The sequence below is a fragment of the Poecilia reticulata genome, linkage group LG13 (assembly GCF_000633615.1).
Source record: "Poecilia reticulata strain Guanapo linkage group LG13, Guppy_female_1.0+MT, whole genome shotgun sequence".
Classification (NCBI taxonomy): domain Eukaryota; kingdom Metazoa; phylum Chordata; class Actinopteri; order Cyprinodontiformes; family Poeciliidae; genus Poecilia; species Poecilia reticulata.
The window spans coordinates 13,356,716-13,381,578 of record NC_024343.1 but is presented as its reverse complement, the minus strand read 5'-3'; the positions used below and the strand labels follow the sequence as shown (position 1 = coordinate 13,381,578).

The following is a 24,863-nucleotide window of genomic DNA, read 5'->3' as shown; positions in this document are numbered from 1 at the left end:
TTTGACAAAAGCATTTACGACAGTGTTATGGCGACGCACGGGGTCAATTTTGAGAGTTCCAGCAACATCGACGAAAGGAAAGAAAAAAAGCGTCAGGCACGACAAGAGGCCATAGAAAAGGTACAAGCTGTGAGAGCGAGAAAAACAATATACGTTAAAGTAAAGTTATATCATACACATGTGTACTGTTTAAATCATACCGGTATTGTCCGAGCAGCTAACCAGCTAACATGGTTAATAGCTACGACTACGCCATATCGTTAATGTGTTGTGGTGTATTTTATGAAATTTTTCGTTGTCCTGTAAAGCTAGCAGTTTTTGTGTGACTTAACCATTTCTACGTGTCTGGATCTGTAGATGGTTCCAGACTAAAGGAAGGAATTTACTAACTAAACACTGAATGAGGCAGATAGCAGAGCTGTTCCTATATCTTAACATTTGTTTTATGCCTCAGTCACATTCATCCATCGTGCCCAGTTTGATGCTGAGGCCAGTGTCGGTGCTGTAATCACATATGTACACAGCTTCACAGCTGAGGGCTATCTGTGTGCAGTGCAGCTTTGTTTACACTCCTCTCAGACCAGTGTCTGCTTCCTGTAGATGCACATTATAGGACTGTAAACGCTTTAATCTGTTCAGCTCAGGTGTGCTTGATCTGACACAGGGATCGAATTATGTCAACTAAGGCTAAAGTGTGGTTAGCTCAAAACGTGTTGAGACTTTATTGATGTTAACTGTTTGATTTCTAAACATTAAGCTTGGAACTGTAAAGCTCAGTTTTCATCTGGATGGGCTACAGATGAAAATTATCCTCCGTGGCTAACTCTGACAGATGATGTGATGTGCATTTTCCCGTTTGAAATAAATAAGCAACAACAACTCACGAATCACAATATAATGTCATTTAGTCGTAGAGTGCGCCACTCGGCATTTTCTTGACTAATGCCATTTTCTTCAAGGTTTGATCTAGTAATGGTAATTTTGACTCGTTAATAGTCAAAATTACATATAAATAATTTTATAAATAACTTATAAAATTATAAATATTTTTTCCCATTATAGCATGAAAAGGAAAATGTACTACATGTTCTCTGATACAGGTAGTTTTAAATCTGCCATAATATGAATTAATTATATCATCCTGATTTATGCACCAAAGCAGAAACCTTTATCTGATAATCCTAAAAGTAAAAATGTGCGCCAAACTCCATGGTGATGGCTGATGTTTACTATGAAATGTATTTATTATGAATTCGGTGGAAGTTCTTGGTTTTAATACAAAAAAAAAAAGATTTGACCTAAGAGAAAATGGACTGATTGTAATTCTTGCCATCTTAATGGTTCATCTCTATTTAATAGTGATTCTTCTATCCAGCTTCTCTTTGTGCAATCTGGTCTGTCAGACTTCCACAAAGAATATGTAGCTGAATTCTTGGGTGCAACTACTGTTTAGATATTGACATAAATATTTAGTGTGGGCTATAATCTCCCGCCTCACCCTCCAATTTAATTCAGGCAAAGCAGCAGTATGAGAGAGAAGAGAGAAGAAAGGAGCTGAAGAGGCAGCGAGGGGAGGACACATGGATTCTTCCTGAAGTGGACCAGAGGCTACAGCAGATGGAGGAAGTAAGGATAACCACTTGGTCAATTGTTCGATGAGTTTGTCTTATCAGATATGTAGATGAATAGAAAGGATTTGTGCTTGTATGCTCATTTTGTTCCAATAAACAATCAGCCAGTGACGACTTGCTGTGTTTTCATCTTTTGCAATGATATCCAGTGCTGAGAGAATGAGATGAAGAGTTGGAAGTGTTTACCCTGAATCCAGTCTGACTGGGGCTGATAGGATCTCTGGATAGAAAATAAAAGCCAGAAAATATCATGAAGCTACACTTCAATCCATCTCCAGATTTTATTTATTTCTTGCCCACACCTTCATTTATCAGAAATTGTTGTTGGATAGCCAGTGTTATTAATGTGTCCTGCTCTGTGATGTTGCACTGCACAATGTATGAAAAAAGACATCTTTATTGCATTATTGGTGTGCAGTATTAATATGAAAAGAACTGCTTGTTGACTGTTACATTTGCTTTTGTGTCTGTATCTCTATAAATGCAAATTTACAAAAAAATGGGAACTAAAACAAAATGTGAACATCCAACAGGAGGGTTCTGTCAAGAGCAAAAAGAAGAAAGAGAAAAAATCCAAGAAGAAGAAAGAGAAGAAGAAAAAAGTCAAGAAGGAGAAGAACGCAGGAGAAGGAAATGACTCCAGTGAAAGTTCACACGTAATTTTTTTTTTTTTTTACTGCTGCATGAAACATATAAACAACATTTGCTCCTGAAAGAGAGATGGGAATTCAGCTTTTCTGGACTGAAGTTATGCCGCAGTTGAAATATTTTAGGCCCGTTCAGACTTTGTTGTGATTAATAACAGTGGCAATTTATTTTATTTAGATTAAGACCTATGTTTTTAGCTGTTCTAAAACACTTGTTTATGTGGTTTCTTGGTTTGATGTTGCTTCATATTGTAAACCCCATCATACCGTCGTTTCAGGACTCAGAAGGGGAGTGGGTCGAGGCTCAGCCTCAGCCTCAGCCTGTGAAAGCATGGAAGGTTCCAGCGCAGCCCAAGGCTTCAGAAGGCGGCCTCAGCCCAGCAGAGGATGTCCAGGTGAGTTTACAACAAACTCCATAGCAGCATACACACTGTCATGGAGTCATTTCTGCATTTTATTACGTTTTCAATTTATATATTTTTTTTGTTTCTTTCTGCTGATCGTAGTAATTCATTCAGCTTCTTTTTTTCCGATTGTGTCTCCATGTCAAAGAGAGACGAGTGGATGACTTTTGATTTCCTGGCTATGAAGACGACGTCCACTGCGGAGAGAAAAGCAGAGAAAGACCGACAGAAAGAAGAAGAGAGAGCCAAGGCTCAGGCCATTGAACAGGTGCATTTTTCTTCTACTAATGGGTTGGCTTCACTTTCTGCTAGTAAAAAGTTAAGATGTACCAAAAGTATTTGAGACTGAGGAGTGTTGATTTGTGTTTGATAAAGAGAATTAAGAGAAGAGAATATCTAAACCATATTGTCATTTGTGTTGTTCATGCTGTTGTTTTTGCTTCCTTTTGAATAGATTATTTACATAAGCATGTTCCAGTTCTTGTAAATTTGGTATTGATTGTTCCAGGCCGGTTTGCACAAACTGGAGCTAAACCCATACTGGAAAGATGGAGGAACTGGTTTGCCTCCAGAGGATGTCGCTCAAACTGCAGCAAAGAAAGGTAGCAGAGTGCGCTTATTTTGTCGTAGTGTTCTTTTACACTCATTATTCTCAAAAATTATACATGAGAAAATAATGTGGTTTTATTTTTGCTTCTGGTCTTTGTTCTGGTTCACAGTGCTTTTCATAAAAACAAAGAGACATGTTTATTTAATCCGCTGTAATCGCCTCTTGTTTTCCTTTCCATCACTTTTTTTCAGTTTTCCAGTAACCCTGCTGTTTTAGAATCATCTTCTGTTTTGAATTTCTTTAATCTTTATTCAAAAGTGAAGTTTTTACTTTTCGAAATAGTTGTACATTTTCAAATCAGATTTGTTCATGAAAATGCCATGTTGTGCAATTTTTATATTCTCCTCGCTTTTTCATTCTCAAGATAAATTTATCCTAATTTTATAAAATTTGCAAAAAAAAAGTTTATTTAGAATCTCTTGTCTTTTATTTATTGCATGTGATTTTTATTTTTATATATTTTTTTTATTTTTATATTTTTAACACTGTCACAATGTTTACTATGTTGTATTTTCGTAAATCAGATAAAATCAGACAACTTTCACATTGCTTGTATATGTATACATACATACACACACACGTTTTCCCAAAGCCCAATGCCAGGGAATCCTAAAATTTGCCTGATCTTAATTGGTTTTTACTTGAAATGTTTGTCAGCGCAAGTGAGTCAGAGCGGCCAAGATTTTTCTTACTTTACTCTTTACCATAACGCAGCAAACACTTCTGTTCTCTCCCCCTATTTATAAATACACAAATATGGGTATGCGACCTAAATTTATGAAACTACAGAATATGAGGTAATGCAATTTTCAGGATTATTTTGGATTGCTCCATGCATAATCTCCTTTAATCCATTTTAAGGTGCTACATTGGTGGAATAGCTGATAAATCCTCTCCTGAAGTGGCATCTAATTAACCTCCTTCGAATCTATTTTACATAAAATTGAGTGGCCTTAGTGTGATATGGTGGGAAATGGGAAAAAAAAAACAATATCACACAAATAGTAGCGGGTATGAAAAAGGTTTCATTTGCGTTCCTGTGAATATTCATGTTTCTGCTCTGTTTATTCCAGCAGGCCCTGTAGTGAATGATGGCGGCCTGAGCTGGCTGAGGAAGAGCTACCAGAGGATGAAGGAGCAAGCAGAGCGGGAGCAGCGTAGCCTCAGCGATATTGTAGCTCAGAGATACGGGGTGAGGATCGACTTCTGCACGCTCTCACACATTCACAGGCGCAAATTAGTCGCCACTTTGGAAAGTATAAAGTTTTAAAGCGAGCTAAAAACCAGCCTACCGGGAGCAAATCTACATTCAATCGGCAGACGGTTTTATAGCTGAGGTGAAAGATTTGAACGTCGTATGAAGAGCTTTTTGATGTCCACCAAAAACATTTAAAGTCTTTATTGTGTTTCTTCTTTTTTAGTCAATGGAGGAATTTCAGAAGAGACTCGCCGACGCTGAGAAAGTTGTGCATGGTGAGAGTCGAGGCAACAGAGAGCATTCAGCGAGGGAAGGATGGAGGAGAAGAGAGGAGGATGACCGGGAGAGGTGGAGAGCAAGAGAGGATGACGGGCAAGATCGAGATCGGTGGAGAAGAAGTGAAAGAGACCTATCACCCCGGGAAAAAGCGAGTTACAGGAGGGGAGATACAAAGGAGAGGGATCGAGGAAGAGAAGATGACAGAGGCCGAGACGGAGAGAGGGAAAGAGGGAGTGGACGAGACAGAGGCAGAGATGGCGATAAAGACAAAAATAGGGACAGAGAGCGAGAAAGGGATAGGCATAGAGATAAAGAAAAAGACTTCACCAAACGAGCATCTTCATCATCATCTGGAGAGAGTTGGAATCAGCGCTCTTCCTCTCTTGGCTCACTAAAAGGTCGTTTCCTCAAACCATCAGAGGATGATGATAGTGTTGAAGGTGAGTTTTTTTTCTTTCTTCAGATGTCTGATAGAATCCTGTTAAAAATCGATTCATTAAAGTTGAATAAAGTTATTGCGTCTGACATGTTTTAACGAGATGCAACGATGACGCTAGAAATAAAGAGGAAAACTAACATTTCATTCCAGTTTAAACATGCCAGGTGTCTTTGTCTGTGAGATCAACCTCTTTTATACTTTTCTGCAGCACATCAGCGTCCTCCTCCAACTCGGCTGCCCGCCGGCTTTTTGAAACCGAGCGCTGATGATGAAGACTGTCCCCAGAAGCAGAGCAGTATTCAAGCCTGGAAAAAACGTGCCGCATCTGGCTGGGAACCCGACAGGACTGAGACTCCTCAGGAAAACAAAACCCAGCCAGAGGCGACCGGAGACACTCCTCATGTCGCTTCATCAGCAAGGTCTGAGGTTTTCTGCTTGTTGAACTGAAATCTTTACTAATTTGTTTTTGCAGAATAACTAAAGCTCAGCCAGATTGGATGGAGAGCAATTTAATATCGATTTTCTAAGTCCTGCCACAGACATTTAAGTGGATTTTGGTCAGGACTGCAGCTGGGTCATTCTAACACCCCAATAGGCAAATCAAGGCACATTTAGTTGTACGGCAGCATTCATCCAATGTGCTCTAGAAGAAATCGAAGGAAATGTAGTGAAAATAACAAAAACTTTTAAACTTTGCTTCAAAAGAGAGCTCAATATTTAACACTTAGAAGATTTCCTTAATTTAATATTTAACCTCAGGCTTCACTCTCTCATCAGCGATAAAGAAAGCAGCTCCTTAGTGAGAGTCTTGGATCGAAAGCTGCTGGAAACGATGCTTCCCTCATGATTTAAAGGAGGAAAATTATTTCCCTTTCAACTTATCTATTATTGCCTCTATGGCCAGATGTTTATGTCCTGTTCAACGTTGAGCCCCCAGATACAAGACTTATGTGGCTCTAATAAATTTTCTTCCATCCATCTGTCTTCTCATTAACTCTGAACATCTTACCTATTCCTGCTGAAGAAATGCATCCCCACTGCATGATGCTGCCACTACCATGTTTCAGCATGGGGATAGTGTTTCAGGTGGCATTTTGCATGCGTCTAGCCAAGTCTGTTTTGCTCTGATCTGACCGAATCTACCTCTTTTCCTTAAAAGGCCAGATTCATGGCATGAGCTGAGATAGTAATCACGCACCTATTTATTCTTATGTACCAATTTAGTGACTTTTCATGGTAAACTAATCTATTTCATTGAGTTCTTTTGCAAAGATAAATGGTCATATATTCCCCCACCGTAAAAATGCTCTGCTGGTCACAGATTTCAGCTCTCTTAGATGATCGCTGTGCTAGCTTACAGACCTTTTAAAGGTAACAATAAGAATGAAAATAACATTTCAAAGCAAAAAAAACAAAAAACGCCCAGCCTAAAAATAAAAAGTAATGATTCATATTTTCATGGTGTGCTAGTCTTACATGTGGGCCAGATGTCAGAGTATCCCTGCTTTGTAAAACCTTCTATGTTTCGCCTCATTAGACTAAGTTGTTTTGGTAAACGGGCAGTCAGAACCCCCTGCAGCGTGAAATGAGCCTATATGGTGGGAGCAGACGGAAATGATCCTGTGAGGAGTGTAATAGCGTAGAACAACGCTTCCCAGGCAAGGCTCTTATTATCGCTGGAGGGGCCCCGACAACTCAAAATGGATCAGATCAGATAAACAGTGGGAGAAGAAGCAAACAACTAAATGGTTAAATTAAAAAGTTCAGGAAAACAATTTTGAGAATGGAAGACTTTTTTGGGGAAAAAATGTTTCTGAGTCAGCAAGGCAAATGTGTAATCCAATGTTATTTTTAATTTCTTTTTGCCCTTTGGCCTCCTTTTAAATCGGTTTCCATAGGACTGAGAACGATAGTGAGGAGGAGGAGGAGGCAGAAGAAGAGATTCCACTGCTGTCAGAGGAAGAGATGAACAAACTGGGGTCAAAGCTGATAAAGGCAGAGATCATGGGCAATAGGGTGAGTTTTAAAATGTTTTATTGATGTTCTGTTGGTCACTGCAACACTAGAAGAGCTTTAATAGAGAACAAGCTGTGCCACAGTTGTTTCAAGTGTTCTGTTTTATCTGCATTCTCTACTTGTTTTCTCTCCTAGTTAAAAAGAATCAGACGAAGCTTTTTTTGGCTGAGATTGCGAGTACAAACAAGGAATTTGACTTTAATTTTCAAGCTCTCAGACAGTGCAGACATAAAGCATAAAATATCTAAACTACAGATGAATAAAATGAGAATAAGAAAAGTACGTAAATCTATTAGTTTTTTCGAAATAAAAAATGGGGAAAGAAGCAGTGCAAATGTGATTTTGCAAATACCCCTTTTTTGTTAACAGCTGACTATTCTGTCTGTGAGGTCAGAGAGACAGTCTGGGGACAGAAACTGTCTCTGTGGCAGCTGGTTTAAGCAAATTGTTCTCTGTAGTTGGTAAAAGTCTAAACAGGTTGTGTCCAGGATGTGTGTGGTCTGCAGAGATGTTAGCTGCCCTTTTCTGACCCTAGATCTGTACAAGTCCGGGATGAAAGGAAGGTTAGCTGTTTATTAAAATTCTTTTTAGAGTGCAGTAAAGTATATGGAAAAACTTGGAAAAACCTGTTCTGAGGATGCTCTATGGAGAATTCTTACTGTTCTGTTGAGAAATTTTGGACCCTACCTTCTATATTGATCATTGGTGCATACATCCGCTGATGGTAGTCGCCTCTTTTAGTCTGATAATTAGGAATGCACCGTTTGCAGTTCTCTGGCTGATCGCCGATTACCGACCTTTAAAAACCTGACATTATGATTTTGAGCAATACTGATTTTTTATTTATTTTTTTTTTTGTCTGAAATGTTGCTAAATTAAGTAAGAAAATCACTGGCTGGCACCATTGGGGTGACCGTTGTTAACCGAGAACGGGCAGACATTACCTGGTGGGTGGATCTATCAGTCAAACCTTTCTCACTTAACAGCAGAAGAGGACAGTGTTGGAGTTTTAGACCTTTACTGAGGTAGATAAGATTAGTGGAAAAGGAAGTATTGACAAATCACTGACCTCCTGGTCAAATTAAGGAAATCAGAGACGATTTGTCAGCTGGCTGATTTATCGGTGCACATCTAATTTTCCCTCTTTATGTCTAGCATCACTGTTGCTTCTTGTTAAGCAAACGATTCAAGGAGCACAGCGGTGGTCTTCAGGTGACCCAGTTCAGTCAGCCTTCACATTGAGGGAGGGACAACCGCACCATGTCCAGGATTCCCATGACTGCTTGAAGACATGTGTGCTTGGTATGACATGCCATATTCCAAACTATTATCACTGAGGCAGCTTGTAACATGTTGGCTTCAAGGACTGGGTTGAGCAGCGACTATCATAAAGTTATTTTATAAACCTCATTAGAGTTTCTTCCTCATCACTCTGTTTTGGACAGAGTTGCAAATACAAGAACGGCAGTCTTAAAACAAAGCGTCCCTCGGTCTCCCAGCAACCAGCCTATATGTATTATTTGGAGATGTGTGCACATGGGATCTGTTATGTTTGGGGATTGCAGCAGACCTTTGTGCTGTGTCTCAGAGGCCCAAACGTTGTGTCTTTAGGATTCAGTTTTCTCTTTTGCTTGAGTTTGTGGATTGTTTGTTACAGTTGCCTGTTGCACCCAATGCGCAAGCCGGGATGCAATTGTTGCAATGCCAAAAGCTTCAAGGATGTTTTATGGATGCTCAAAACAGTCGGGATTCTCACACGACTCATCACATGAGTTGTTCTGTGTTGCTTTCGATGTCAATATGAAGAGGGCTGAACCAGACTGATACCACCACAACCCTCTACTAGTTTACGCCATGATACAGCCATGCTCACTATTTGGTATGCGGTCACATTGTTATGTTTGATGTGTGTGTTTTCAGGCAATGGTTGAGAAACTGAAGTCACAGCTGGAAGCAGCTCAAAAAGCAAAGGAGATTCATGCTGTCAGAAAGAAGGAACATGAAGCAGCTAAGTCGAAGCAGGTTGGTAAATCTCCCTTAGCGACTCCTTTTACTCACTTCGGCTGGAAGGGTTTATGGGTCTGCTGTGAATTGGAAAACACGATAAGCAAAACTTTCCACCGATAAAGACGATGACTGAATATGCGGAGAGGGTAAAATAAAAGACAGGACATATTTCTTTTGAACGTGTTCTATTCTTTCTTATTATTTCTGGATGCAAGCTGTTCCCGAGAGCTTTTGCTTCTTGTGCTGATAACGATACTCTGTTTCCAGCAGAGTGCAGTTATCAGCTAACACTCACGTGCGCGCAGACACTTCGAAAGACCGACTCCTATCCAGCCACGTAGACAGACACGCAGGCAACAAATAAGCTTTCTCATCACTCACAGATTTATCTTTTACTACCGCTAAAAGTCTGAATGCGAATCTGAAAGCCTTAAACCTATATTTGTTTTAAACCTCACAGATCCGAAGAGAGCTACAAAACTGCTGCATCAATCACACTCAGCATGCTGTTAAAACACGAGCCTGAAACACAAGCTTTGCTTCAAACATAACTATACTCTCCACACTAATGTCTGTCTGCTTCTAAAAGGGAGTTCGTTTGAAGTGAGTTTGTTTTCCTGTCTGGGTTGAAACTGCTTTTGTTGAGCACGTCAGTAAACACCTACTGATCGGCAAATGCCCTTTATTTTTCACCAGGGCCTTCCTAATGTTGAGTCTCCTCATTTTAATGTGTTTTTTTTTAAAGGAAGACTTGAGAAGCTGTAGCATGTGACATCTTTTTAGGCAGCTATCACTTAGACCGTTTCTGACACAATTATTGAGATGTCATGTTTAAAAATAAAATAAAATACTCTCATTGCCGTAGTATATTCTAAACCCAATGAAGATAATTAAATAAATCTATAGTTTCATATGAAATACATTTAGATAGGTTTTGTAAATGCTACTTAAAGAATTATAGTATTTTAAGAGTTTCTTTAGCTTGTGGATTGATACCCAAACAGTTTTTACCAAAGTCCTGTGCTTTGAAGGGCCGTTACTAATGAAAAGTATGTAAACTTCTGACTTTGAAAAGTAAACAGAAAATAATCTCTTAATTGACTTCAATTAATTTTTAATTTTTTGCATTTTTCTTGAAATTTAGCAAAAATAATAATTTTGGTAATCCTAACTGGCCTAAAAATGTTAATTGTCCTTTAATGTCACAGAGGGAGGACCAAAAAAGTAGACTTCTTCAAATTTCTGGATTTGACTGAAAACTTTCCCAAATCCACTGTCTCAGCGATAGCTAAGCATAAATAAGTAGTAAGATATACGTTTTTTAAAAAGTTTTAAAGCAACTGGAACTGTTACAAACAAGGCTGGATGAGGCCTTATAGGGTCACTGGTTTCTATAACAACCATCAGACAATGGGTCTTTCTCAATATTCAAGTACGCAAATATCTTCTTATGTGCATGTCTGCAGTTGAAGGTCCGATCTCACCGAGCCCAAGGACAGAGGTCTGTAGTTCTGTAGTTGGAGCGGAGCGTACTCGATGATATCGCTGCTCAGCTAAGATCTGTGACAAAGTTTCATTAAATGGTCCAGTTTTACTCTCACAAGAGATTATTTTCACATTTATAATAGAAAGTCAAATAAAATAAATTGTTAATTTGATACATATCAAATATACATAATTGGAAAGAAATGTTGATGCAAAGTAGAAAACCTTTAAAATTATGGTTTTCATTATTGATTTATAAAAGCTTTACTAAGTAAATAATGATGGTTTACCACTCTGTTAATTTTCCCAAATTGTTACCAGTAAGGCATGTTTATCTACTAAAAAATGAAAAGGAATATAAGACTATTTCCTTAGAAATAATTTTTTTCTCAACAAATAATATTAGATGATGAGCAGCTTTAAAATTATGCAATCAGTTGAAGAATTGTAACAGCACTCGGGACGCCATCAATAACATTTCACAAGTACAAGGAAGGGCTCATATTGAGAAACAGCCAGTATCTACAGTGAGTTATTTGGAAGTTGAGAGGAAACATCAACTTCTTTATTACTATCATGAACATAAGCATTTGGTTGTTGCTGCTATTGAGGCTTTTACTGGAAATTTATGCTTTGCTAGGATTAGTCCAAAAGTTTTCAGAAGCTCTTGTTTAGGGTGAAAAAGAGGGTGAATATCTATTAAACCACATGGCCACTCTGAAGAACTTTGGATGATCTGTGATGCTGTGTTTGTCTTCCAAAATCTCTGGGAACCTTACAAGACTAAATGTTATCATAAGCCACCATGTCAATAAAAACAGAGATCTAGGGCCCTCTGATAGAAAACGGAAATTGGATCTCCTAAAAACCTTTGATAATGTTCTAAAAGATCCGGCCAAATCAACACAAGCCGTTCACATGACACAATCTGTACCTTTTCCCTCCCAGCCTATTCAAAACCCTATTTAAAAACCTGTGCACGTGTGTGTGTGGGAGAGATCCCACTCCGTGTTCTCCGGCTACGTGAAGTGTTACAGGGAAAGACTCGGTTCTGTTCAGTTGCCGCAGTTGGTAGAAGGGTGATAAAAATTTCAGTGTGAGATCTTTGCTAATAAAAACTAAATTTGTTTCTAAGGCTTCTTGGACATGTCTTCGCCAGGGGGGCCAATGAGGGCTCTTTAAAAGAGCAGAGAAAATGGAGCACTTTCCCAGGAGGCTCGAGAAATGTTTCTAAACACACAGAAAAATCGTAATAATGTTGTTGGACCTTTATATTTAAAGTAAGAATCTCATTTACAGCTGGAGGGCAATAGTTTTCCTCTCCCAGTCAAAAGGTCTAATGTAGAAATCTTTTTCACTTGACATGTCATGATTCTTTGGCTTTGGTTCCCCTATAAGCTGAGAGGTATTTGTTCAGTCCAACCTGGAGGTCTATTGATTTGTGTTCATTTTAAAACTTAACACTTGCGTCTTATTTTGGAGGCCTTTTGGCTCATCTTCAGTGCTCAATGTCTAACTCTTTTTTTTTTTTCCCTGCTCTCTTTTATATTGTTTTTCCTGAAAACTTTTATCCTTGAAAGGTCTGACTGAAAATGTTCTTTTGTGCCTTTTTTATGACACTACAGCTTTATTTTTATGAGACAACCCCCCATACTTTGCAACTCTCACCTCCCTTTTACGCATCCATCTGTTTGCTCCATGCACTTTTTACCCGACCAACTGCTGTTACATAAGGCCGTTTTTCTTCTGATTTGCAGCTTCTATCAAAGGGAAGAATATTTAGAGGCAGAGAAAGGCTGCAAATGTGTTTTTTTTACAAATCAAACATAAATCATTTCACTCTTTTGAACCAGATTCCTTTAAAGCTTAAAATTGTTTATTTTTGTTTCAGAGTTATATTCATAGTTAAGCTTAAATTAGATCAGAATGTGAACATCTTGACTAAGGAGGGTAAGTTAGGCTCACGTTCCTTCACAAGTTGCATTTTATTCCAAATTAAATAAACAGAAAACATTTATAGAAGATTAATTGCAGTTATGTTGTAACAATTTTAGACTGCTTTGACCCTGGTTGGATGTGTTTTAAAAGTTTAGTAATGTGTGTTTTTCTGGGGGTGTGCATGTTCTTAAAGTCATTGAAACTTCACACATCCTGAAATCATGGCAGATATCCGTTGTCCATCTCTGAAAATGAAAAATGAAAATGCATTTTCAAATTTTTACTTAACCATTTTCTAAGTCTGGAAAAGTTCAGAAAGGACTGAAAAATGTTTGATTTTCCATTTTTCTTGTCTTTAACATTAATGGCTAGCAGTTTATAAATATGTAGCATTAATCAACATTTACGTAATTATTTACCTTTAATTTGCCACATCACACCTTTACTTTTAACATTTTGCTTACCAATTCCTCAGCTCTTGACCTGCCTTTTTTTTCTCTCGTGTGTCCTGCTTCGTCATTCTAGACATACCGTTTTGATGAAGCTGGTTTCCAGGGCATTATTTGTCGGAAAGCATGTTTGTTTGTTTTTTAATTGTTCCACTTTTGTGGGGAAAATGCTTGTGTGGGTTTAACAGTGTCAGTATGTGGGGTGTTGTCAATAAAAGCTTGCCGAATCCTCCTCAAACTTTGATGAAGCTGCCTTTTCAAAAATAACATTTGAAGTTCTGATCTCTGTCTCCTTTTTGTTCTTTTGAAATGCTGAAAGATAAGTTCATAAACAGACACGTTGTTGTAACATGGTGCGATTTTATTTTTCTTTCTTTAGGTTGGCAGTCAGTCAAGGGAAGACCAGGACGTTTTGCTGTTCAGAACGGATGAGTCCGGTCGGGCCTGGCCCGTGAAGGGTCCGTCTGGACCACAGGAGCCACATGGTGGACGCCGGAAGAAGAAACCGGTAAAGATGACCGATGGGTATTTTTAGTCAGGCCTGTGAAGACACTGTTGCAGTAATTGATAAGATTTGTCTAGATCTTACTGGGATAATAGTCTTTTAGCCTTAGAAATGTTCTTCAAGACATAGAAGGCTGACATTATAATTGTCTTTACATCACTTAAGGTTCAGGTCTGAGTCCATCATCACTATGACTACACTTCGAACCCGATCACTTGTGTCTAGCAGTAAGAACTAAAGCTGTGTAGTGACTCTCGATCATTCCTCTTTAGGTTTAAAGACATTGACTTCAGTTTTCTTTCTGTTCAGCGGGAGCAAGTTCTTGCACATCCAGACATTTATATGTTCTGAGCATCTGTTCAGAACTTGGATGGGTTCTCAGTCACCTGGTGACATCGTAATGTAGAGCTGTAGTTATTATAGTTAATTTTACGTCTTCTTATGACCTGAGCTAATGGGAGCATGTAGATATTAAATAGGAAGGGTCCCAGGGTCGAACCTTGGGGTACCTCAAATGTGACTTCTGTCCATTATGATGAGAAGTTGCCTATTGATACAAAGAAGTCCCTGTTCTTTAGGTAAGATTCAGACCAGTCAGTTCTGTACCAGAGAGTCCGACCCATCTGACATACTTTAATCAAAAACCTTGTTATTCACACAAGAAAAATTGGTCTCTTGTTTTATTTCCAGTGTTTTACCCCCTCATCACCATGTTCTTCTTTGTCTCTATTCCAACCTCTCGCTCAGATCGAGACCCACGTTGATGGGGAGCGTGTTCGCTACTTCCAGGATGACGACAACGTCGGACTGCAGGAGATGGTGAGGAGGGAGAAGATGAGCTCTGCACAAGATCAGCATGCCCTTTATTCACGCATGGCAGCAAAGGTAAGAAAACCTTTGAATGAATCCCCTTTTGATTGAGACCACTCACGTTAGACTAACTGGAATTTGGTTTTAGACTTAAAGACACAGACTCATTTTTGCACAATTCATTTATGTAGCTGTAAACAAAAAGTGTTGTGATTAATGTGATTAATTCAGATTAATTTGGGGTTTAGTCTTTCAGGTCTTTGAAAAAAAAAAATGAGAATGTAAATCTTATTGGGCAATTTGAATCATTAAAAAATACTGTAATGCAAAAAGAACCAGTAGAATATATACAGCTATGTTTATTTTATTGTAGATAAGTGAAAATATCTTAGAGTGTTTATCAGCCTGGAGCTATCAGTGTGTATTCTTGTCATTTTCTTGCCTCTAACCATGCTGCTTTAAAGATGGGTTTTCCTGAGGGGTCCCTGTAGTTTCTTTTACATGTCTGAAGACTTGAGGATTGATGTGTACTGAACCTAATATGTACAGTCAAAAGAAATGCACCCTGCTTTCCCAAAACGTAAGGGGAAAATAATAATCAGGTTGCTCTTTATCAACTTATCTCCATTATTGACAAACAAGTGTGACTTGGTGTTTTGACAGTTTGCTGGTCTGAAGCACGCTAGCAGACTCGTGCTAAGACAAAAAGACCAACTTGAGAGAAGCAATTATTGTAGCCCCTCAATCTTGGAAGGTTTGTAAGGCCATTTCTTAGCAATAGAAATCCGTCAATCTTAAAAACGTCAAAGAAAAACATACAGTTGCCTTTTTCCCTGCAAATTTACGCCAATGTCAGACTGGTATAAAAGAAAATGCAAAGAAAAAACAGCTCCATCTCACACTCTACCGGCCTTAGTTAGAGTGGTAAATATTAATGACAGCAAAATGTAAAAAAGACTGAGCATTTATTGCCTGTTTGGAAAGCTACAGTGCAACTCTTATACATAGTGGTGGAGAGGTGATGATTAAATTGTTTCTGTTGCCTCAGAAACTAATTATTTCAGTCATTAGTGAATGATGAACTAATATATTGACTGGAGTCTTTCTTAGTTGCATGTGGCACTATCTGGACAGCTGGATCTTGATTGAAATGGTCACCAATAGGGCAATGCTCTCAAACAGTAAATCTACAAAAGAACGACTGAGAACAAAAATCACAGAAGGGATGTTTGAAATAAAAGCCAGTTTTTAAAAAAATATTTGATCATTTCTAATTTCTTATTAATAAAATAAAGCCAGAAAAAAAACCCCTAACAAACAAATTAAAAAAACTATTAAAATCAGAAATTGAATTTGGTATGAAAAAATCTAAGATTTTATTTTTAAGCTATATAACCCAGGGATACTACAAACTATTGAATTTTGGGGTGCACTTATAATTTCCAATTACTCTTTACTTACTTAATGCAGTTGCTTGTGTTATTTACTGTTCAGCTCAGGTACTATTTAGCTGTCTGTTCATATAAAGCTTTCTTCTCCGTCATACCAGCCAGGAAAACATCCATAACACACATTCAGCTTTTGTTGCGCCACATATCAGGTTTTATGGGTTTTTTATTTCTCTCTATTGCTGCCTGTGATGCTGTTTGACTCTCCCTCTCATCCACTAAGTCTTAAAACAGACATCCAGCAGCAGATGCATACTGGCTGTTTGTGGTGTGTCTGGGAGTCTGTCAGCAGTTTGACAGATTAAACCTCTTTATAATCCAAGTCACATCCTTCCTGTTTGAAACATGCTTACTTTCTCCCACCACTCAGTTTGAAAATGGCTACAAATTGTATGACAAAGTGAAATTGTCAGTAAAGAGTTGGATGGGTAAGTTGTCGTAGTATTAAAATCCGTACTTAATCTCTGTCCTAGTTTTTTTTTTCTCCCTCTCACTCACATGTAGCACATTAACACACACTCCTTTTTCTATTCAGCCACACATTCATGCGTGTCAGCGAACAGGCATTCTGCACCTATAAAGGTTGACTAAAAATACATCTACAGTTACCATGGCAGGGCTGCTATAAATACTGTTACTAATCATAACTATAGATTGATGAGTTCAGGGAGAGAAAACTGGATTTCTAGCATCACCGGACGCTCTCATTTCTCCAGGCTTCTTTTCCACTATTGATCATCTCATCCTTTATTCCTCTGTTCAAATGGTTTTGTTTTATCAATCAGTATTTGTTCTAACATTCTTTAGTCATTTATCAATGTTACAAAATACATTTCTTTGTTTTTCTATGACCAATGTAAATTAATGTCCTCTTTAAATGTATTTGTGTGTCTGCTGAGCCAACTATATGCCTTCAAACCAACTCACCTCAGTGTTGTTAACATTTCTTTGGGAAAGAAAAAGCAGAAAAAGCTAATTCAATTTACATTTGTTTGACTTTTTTTTAAAGTAGGTGAACTTAATATTAAATTCATTGTGAATGTTTAACTTGAACTTATTCACATTTTGTTTTTCATGCATTACGAGAAACAATATTTAGCACTTTTTCATTCATCTTCCTTATTTTAAATGGAGCGACATCTGTGGTTAGATACATTATGTCCTTTGCTAGTTTTCTGTCACTTATCTCTTTTTTTACCTCAAGATATGAATAATGTTTACAGTAAATTTCTTCTATTTATTTTTTTGACCATGATAAAAAAAAAGTTTACCAGTTGTGGTATGGTGTGTTTACTCACCAGAAAAGAGTCAGATTTTTGAGTTTCAGTACAGCTGGTCATTAGCTAGTTTGGCCAAGCTGAAATCTCACTGATCCAGATCACCAGACAGTTTCTCTGGATATCTGTAATTTTGTTCAGCACATCAAATTGCAAAGCTCATCATCATGTCAATATGGGTAGCATAACATTTGCAAAGGAATGCTTGGATACAATTTTGGGGAGGCTATGAAATAAAAAAAAAATCAGACAAATGATGATCAGTGTTATGAATGCTGCAGCTGTTGGCTGAAAATTCATTCCTCCACTCTACCTTTTAGGATTTTCTTGAGGTTTTCTCCTAATTGCTGCCTCCATTTTCCCTCTGTTTTCCTTACTTCTGATATTATTGAGCCCTGTGTTATTTGTTGCTTCTCCGTTCCCTTTTAATTTGTTTTTCTACCAACTGCTCTTCTTCCCTTATAATTGTTTTCCTGGGCTTGTCCATCTTTCAGCACAATTGTAGCCAGATTGCTTGTAATGGTGCGTCCCATGTGCTCTGTGTTGGAAGGCTGGAGTTATACGGAGAGCTATGCAAGACCAAACAAAGCATCCACTGAATGGAAAAAAAAAAAAAAAAAAAAAAACGGCAGCAGATGAAAGGTTGCTTGTTTTCTTCTCAGATTAAAAGGCAGAAAACATGTTGACAATTATTGATTTATTGATCCCCTCATTTTCTGCTATGGCATTGGCATTGTTCAATAATGAATGTACCTGGATCCATTTTTGTTCGTCTGATGTTCCATTATTAGGGAATTATTACTTATTTTGCATTTTTCTACCATTTATGATTAACAATGAAACCGTTTTTTGATGCATGCTTTTCTTCTTTTAATTTTCACAGGACTAAAATATTATAATATGAATATATACCTGCTGTAGTGGATTCAGTGTTCCTGTGTAGATAGAGAATTAACCTTTTCACATATATACAGTCTATAAATGGATGAGGTTGTATTTAAATATTTTAATTACTGGAAAGATATAGAAAAAGAAAAAAGACTTGCTACAAATTTCCTTCCTTGCTTTCTTGCTATCTTTCTTTCTTTCTTGCTTGTCGCTTTATGTCTGTTCTACTGAAAAATGAACCAAACTTAGGACTTCTATGCAGTCTGGAAAAGTGTGAAATTTGATTTGGCTTTCTTACAAATTTCAAAGTGTGGAAAATGATGCAATCGTGGAAGAAGTTTTATTACCAGAATTCAGTTCCTTTGTAAAAATTTTGTTTATTAACTTCATGTTTTTCTTTCCTTCTGTCTTTTTTTCTCTTTGCAAGTTCTTTTAAAATCTTATTCATACCAGATAAACAAATGTATTTTTTGTACAGTACACCTGGCTGTTAAATTCACATGTATTTCAATTGGACAGGAAATGTGTGTGTTGTTTGCTGACTATTGTAAATGAAACATTTAAGTGAAGGCTCGTGGACTTTCTAATGTAGAAAGGTATCTACTTATGCTATTCTGCAAGCATAGAATTTGCATAAAGACATTTCTATAGAAGATGTAGTAATAAGGTACGTTATTAAACAATGCCGTATGGGTGTATTCATAGTTATGCTCAATATCTCACATACACACGCAGACAGACATTCCCACGTACACTGTCACTAAACTAATCCAGTTTTTAACTCTCACACACACTCACTCCTACACACTCACACACACTCTTCGCTACAGCTATGTACTCACACATTCACATGCACACACATTCCAACCTGTTGCCTGGTTACCATAGTGACAAGACTCAAGTGATACACTGCATTCCGCTTTGCAACATTGGCTCTGTGAGACTCATTTTAAAACAATGCTCTTTTAGTGCTAGTTTTTACTGTACCCTTGCTTGGTAATACAAAGGCTTTCTTTTCAGTTCAAATATGTTACAGGCAGTAAATTAACTAAAAACAAATCTTAATAGAAAAATAATACAACAATTCAGCTGATAAATCATCACTTTATTTTGTTTTTTGAAATATGAACTTTAGTTTTTTCCTCTGTTCTTCTCCGTCCAGATGATGGGAAAGACGGACGGCGACAACTACACACTGGACGACATGTTTGTGTCGAGCGCTGCACAGCGGGAGGGCGAGGGACGGGACGAGGACAGGATGAGGAAAAGAGCTATTGGGGAGAGCAGAAGGCTGGCTGTGTCCATGGAGAAATGTCCTCACTGTTTCAGCAGCCAAGAGCTGCCGAAGCATCTTATTGTGGCCATAGGGAGCAAGGTAAGACATGGTCTTCTGTATCCATACAGGACTGAGGAAAGTATTGCTTTGACTGTTTAATCGAGCTGTAACGCTCGATTAAACACATTTGTGGCTTCGTGAAGTTTTCGCTCACCACCTTGAATTTCTTCAAATGCGATGTTGCAGCTCAAACTTCAGAGGGGTTTATTGTATTTTTGCCACTGACCAAATCAAAGTAGTTCATATTTTTTTAGATAAAAGAGAAACAAAGATTCTTTGTTTTCTATTTTTTTTCTGTTAGAAATTCAAATTTGAAAAGACTTGCATGCTTTTCTGTTCACCCCAATTTATCCTGTTGTCTCTAAATTAAATCCAGTCCAACGAATTGCAGAAGTAACCTAATTAGGAAGTAGAGTCCGTGTGGAGGATATTTAATTTATGACTGCGAACGCAATCCCTTAGCATGAGACAAGGGAGTGGCAGCATCATGCTGTGGGGCTGCTTATCTTCAGCAAGGACAAGCATGCCGGTTAGAGCTGATATGAAGATGAATGGAGCTAAATACAGGGCAACACTTGAAGACACGTCTGAGATGGCCCAATCAAAGCCCACAGTAAAATTTGGGTTCAGTATGACCAAAAGTAACTATTTTTAGTAAATAAGATTGAGAATTTTGCAATAGGGCCACATGATATCAGAAAAACATGCATTATGATGATTCTGTTTGTAAAAATTGCAAATGGGTCAAAATTTAAATACAGTATTTACACCCTTAAGAATAATACAACTTATCAAAAGCATTCTCAGTAGTTACCCAAATCATTTTTTTCTCAAATTATTATCCGGTTAGTTTCAAATATGTGTTTGATTTGTCATCCTGCACACTCACTCACTAATCACACACCCGTCGTCTTTAATGCAGGTGTACCTGAGCCTGCCTGCAGGAGTGTCAATGACGGAAGGCCACTGTCTCATCTGTCCTCTTCAGCATCACACCTGTGCCACCGGATTGGATGAGGATGTCTGGTCAGAAATGCAGGTTTGGCATTTAAAAGTCCAATCTGACCTCTTCCAGTCAGAGTAGCAGCTTTTATTTGCCATTACAGTCAATGTGGCGCTTTGTCCTAAAAATCTAAGTTTATCTGTCCACAGCTGTTCCGACGTGCTTTGGTGCGAATGTTTGAGTCCCAAGAGCTTGACTGTGTGTTTATGGAAACACACATGAACCTTCGCAGAAAACAACACATGGTCCTAGAGTGCATCTCGCTGCCCAGGGAGCTGGGTGACATGGCGCCCATATACTTTAAGGTTTGTGTGAGATATGTCTTAGGTTTTTAAGCCTCTCTAATGTGTTTTTCAGGTGTGTTGTTATTTTTGGTGCTTTTCAGAAAGCCATCATGGAGTGTGATGAGGAGTGGGCTATGAACAAGAAGCTCGTTGACCTCTCTTCAAAAGACATCCGGAGAGCTGTATGTCATTTCCCTTTTGATTTCTTGTCCTCTTTTATCTTTATTCCCCTCCCTTTCGGTTCAGATCTGACCAAGTTTTTCTCATCTGTATTTTTTCCACTTTTTTTTTTTTTTGGTCTTTATAGGTCCCTCGGGGTCTGCCATACTTTGCTGTAGATTTTGGATTGCAGGGAGGATTTGCTCATGTCATTGAAAATGAACAGAAGTTTCCTCATTACTTTGGCAAGGTTGGTTGTATAATCATCATTTATATTGTTACATAATCTTTAGTTCATTTTTATTTATCCCAGTTGTAGTCAAGTCTGTTTGAGTTTGTCACTTTAGTATGGATACGAGATAAAACAAACAAAACAGGAGTGTGTTAGTCAAGCAAGTGTTCTTGTGAAGTAGCAACAGTTAACTGCTGTTTGTCTATACAGTGACAAAAAAGATGTTTTACTCTTTTATTGCTTTACAAATCAGTCATAATCAGCAAAATTCTGCTTTTTTTGTCAAAAAATATTCTTTAATGTCAAAGTGAAATCGAATTTTTACGAAATAATGAGAGATTGCATAAATAGTCATGCCATTGAATCAGGATTTAGCAGCTGCACCTTTAACAGTACAGTCTGTGTGGATAAGTCTCAATGAGGCTGCACATCTGGACGCTGCAATTTCACTTCATTTTCCCTTGCAAAACTGTTCAAACTCTTTCAGGTTGCATCGAGGTTGGCTGTCCTTTTCAAGTCCAGTCACAAATTCTGAGACTGAGGTCTTGGCTTTGACAGAACATCCACCTTGTTGTCTTCAAACTATTTCAGAGGGGGAAATGATTGTAGTTGTAATCATATCTAAGATTTTCTTTCTCAAGAGGATACATTTGATGCAATCATAAATCACTTAGCAGTTGAAATTATAACAAGTGAATTTAACTGTGTTGTTTTTTTGAAACGCTCCATATATTTCTGTAAAGGAGTCGGAACATCTCAGAAAGTGCCTGGATGTAACATTTGTTTCGAATTTGCCACTGTATAGATGATTTACATCGAATTGAACAAACCTAAGCGAAATCTAAAAGCACTGACCTTTCTTTCCGTCACAGGAAGTTGTTGGAGGGATGATGGACTTGGAGCCACGACGCTGGAGAAAGCTTATCAGAGAAAATTTTGATGATCAGAGAAAAAAAGTCCTGCAGTTTGCACAGTGGTGGAAACCATATGACTGCACCAAGACTGAGGTCTAGATGCAGCACACAGCTTTACCTGGATGTTAGGAATTTAATTGTGTAATGTAATACTTTTTTACATAAATAAAAGAAAACCAAATTGCTTTAAATGTTGTGTTTTTGTGATTTTGATAAGATATGATGAACTAAAGATGACTTCTCTGTGTCATAAACCTTATTTACAGTCTGCTGCTCCCCTGTCTCCACCCGATAAGTTTAATTTCTTATTTTCTGGTCTTTTGCCCTCCACGTCTGTCACTTAATAATTTGAGGTTTAAGTGTCATCCCTGAAACTTGTGCAGGGATATAGACAAGCATTTATCTCCACCTCGCACCTTTTCTCCCGAACAATCTGAAACGATGACCTTACATACAACCTCATCATCTTTTTTTTTATTTTTCAATTTGAGCAAAGCTATTGGCTCTTTGATTAGTTCACAACTTCAGAGGCTGATCTTATTTTTAGGTTTAATCTTGGACTCTCATTTGATGCATGGATGCAGCTGACTGTTGGTGAATTGGTGTGAGTAATGGAAGAGGATTACTATGATGTTTTTTTTTTATTGCAGCATTTGTACACGCAGACCTGTGTAGTTATTCTGTATCGTCTACATTGTTAAACTATTGCAAATGTCCCTCTAAAATATGTTGAAAGTGACTTCCACTTTCCAATCTAAGTTTTTGAAATAATTAAAACTTTAATTGTCAATGATATTCTAGTTTGACATACACATTTGTTTTGTGCTAATCTCAATGCTGTTCGCAGTCCTTTAAACTTTGTAGGAATAATTTTTTTGATTTTCCTGTTTTGTTTTCCTCTTGTCAACTTGTGTTTTCAAAGGTCAGAACCCTTCCAGCAAATGTCTTTGCAGAAAGGTTGCCATTTTGTAGGAAAACTGTCTCTTGCAATTTCTGCCTCTTTAACCCTGCGTGTGCTTCAGACACTGTCCTGTGGACAAGCAACGTAGGTTATTTATTTGACACAAGTACAGTACTGTAGAGGATGCAGGTTCATGGTTAATAACAGAATGGTGTGAAGTGATGTATGGTGATGACCAATTAGATTGGCTGGGGGTGGATTTATGACCGAGTCAGCCATTCGTCTTTTCCTGTCTGCATCTCCGTCTCTCTCGCTCACACGTCCTTTTTCTGTTGACCCTGGCATTAAGCTGTAAGGCCAACGAGTACTTTGTGCTTTCACTCTTAACATCTGCAGTTTGACGTCTTTCTGCCTTGTTTGTGTGCTTTCACGGCAGGCGTCAACAGGCATGTCGATTTCTCTTTTGTTGTACAGTTGATGAGGACTTGTAACTTCACTCTTAACATATATTTTTTTATTATTGAGCCTTTAGTCTGATTAATGACCTCATGGAAAAACATGATGGAAGCAGACAGATGTTGTACCATAATTCAAAATATGCCATCAATTTTGACAGCACACACACACACACACACACAATTCTCTTAATTTTTACGAGCCTGATTACAGTCCTACAGTAATGCACTTCACCTGATAGGTAAACATCTCATTATTAATGAATCTTCTTTAAGGTAAAATATTGTTGGTTTCATTGGTTGGAACACCCAAGCAAATTTTTATTTCTTTATTGAGAAATCTGCACGTCTTCATGTATATTGTCTTATTTATATCTGAAAAAGATTTTTGATTTAATTGCATTTAACATAATTTCACAATCAAAAGACCTCAACAAAACAGCATTTTCTTGCTCGAGAAATGGTTCAGACACCCTTCCTTCTTAATGACTGTTTTGATCGACATGCTACTTGTAGGGATCTACCAGTCTCTGGCATCAGTCTGTGAAATGTTTGCTGGGTTTCTGGTGTGTACTACAGTTTCAAGTCACAACATATCAAACAGATTAAGATCTGGGCTTCGAGTCACTCCAGGGCTTCCCACTTCTTAATTTTCAGCTGGTGGATTTTCTGGCATTAGATCACTATCATGTTCCAGGATCCAGTTCTGTTCTGGGCAAATCTTTTACAGATGGTCTCAGATATTCCTCAAGCACCTTCTGATACATTGTACAATTCATCATAGAGTTTATGATGGTGAGCTGGCCTGGTCCCTCTGCAGCAAAGCATCCCCCAGTAATGCTTCCTTTTCTGTGCTTCATAATTCAGGTCATTTTCCTGGTATATTGTTTTCAGGCCCTCTGTTCTGGTGTCAGAATAATTACTTTTTTAACTCATCTGAGCAAAGACCATTATTCCAATTGTCCTGAAAGCTTGTCTTTGTTTTCCCTGGTAGACTTTAGTTTGGCCTTCGTGCTTTTCTTATGAAGCATTTCCCCAATTAACACTTCTCATGAAAATTCAACTTTTAGAGTTGAATTCTTTGAGTTGCCTTGTTGCTGAAAATGTGCTATATAAATAAAATCACCTTACCCTATTTAGAGTTTTCTGGGATTTTGCAGACATGCACTTTCACATCAACAGTGACAGCAAACTGCTGTCGGTGTTATGCTGACATTCTGGGGTGTTTTGAGTTTGGGTTGTTTTGGAGTTGCTTGGTGGTCTGTGGTCTGTCACAGGGGAAATTGCTTGTTTATATTATATGAAATTTTCTGTCTTGTTTAGTTTAAGATTGAATATCTCAATGACCAGATATGTCAAGGACACAGTGGCTATATTTAACATTCTTTGTAGGTTAACCAGTTTGACTGGTGGTTGATTTGTCTGTTACATAAATTCTCATCTTAACTTTCTGACTTGCAGCAAATGTTTTTGTTGTTGTTTTGTTTATTTTTTTTGTAATATGGTACTTAAATTCACATGTGGATCCAGTTTTTCTTCAACTCTGAC

General features: G+C 37.9%; 1 protein-coding gene across 2 annotated transcripts; it reads left to right on the top strand.

Moving 5' to 3' along the window:
* On the top strand, positions 1–22,754 carry cwf19l2 (CWF19 like cell cycle control factor 2). 2 transcript variants are annotated; one of them, XM_017308419.1, is made up of 19 exons: positions 1–120; positions 1,516–1,626; positions 2,165–2,287; positions 2,557–2,673; positions 2,831–2,950; positions 3,191–3,284; positions 4,369–4,484; positions 4,714–5,209; positions 5,417–5,627; positions 7,107–7,224; positions 9,145–9,246; positions 13,483–13,611; positions 14,356–14,493; positions 19,194–19,406; positions 20,290–20,406; positions 20,520–20,675; positions 20,756–20,836; positions 20,962–21,063; positions 21,918–22,754. In XM_017308419.1, exons 1-19 carry the CDS (start codon positions 28–30, stop codon positions 22,056–22,058), a joined length of 2,778 nt encoding a protein of 925 aa, XP_017163908.1. In that variant the 5' UTR covers positions 1–27; the 3' UTR covers positions 22,059–22,754. The 2 variants fall into 2 exon arrangements, with proteins under 2 accessions (XP_017163908.1, XP_008423739.1); XM_008425517.2 differs by having other exon boundaries at positions 4,366–4,484.
* Positions 22,755–24,863: the final 2,109 nt, after the last annotated feature.

What these genes read in the sequence shown, in the direction of transcription:
- cwf19l2 (XM_008425517.2), top strand. Translation starts at nt 28, where the DNA reads ATGGCGACGCACGGGGTCAATTTTGAGAGTTCCAGCAACATCGACGAA. An exon ending in GGCTACAGCAGATGGAGGAA is followed by an intron (nt 1,627 to 2,164) that starts GTAAGGATAACC and finishes AACATCCAACAG; the next exon opens with GAGGGTTCTGTCAAGAGCAA. An exon ending in TTCCTCATTACTTTGGCAAG is followed by an intron (nt 21,064 to 21,917) that starts GTTGGTTGTATA and finishes TTTCCGTCACAG; the next exon opens with GAAGTTGTTGGAGGGATGAT.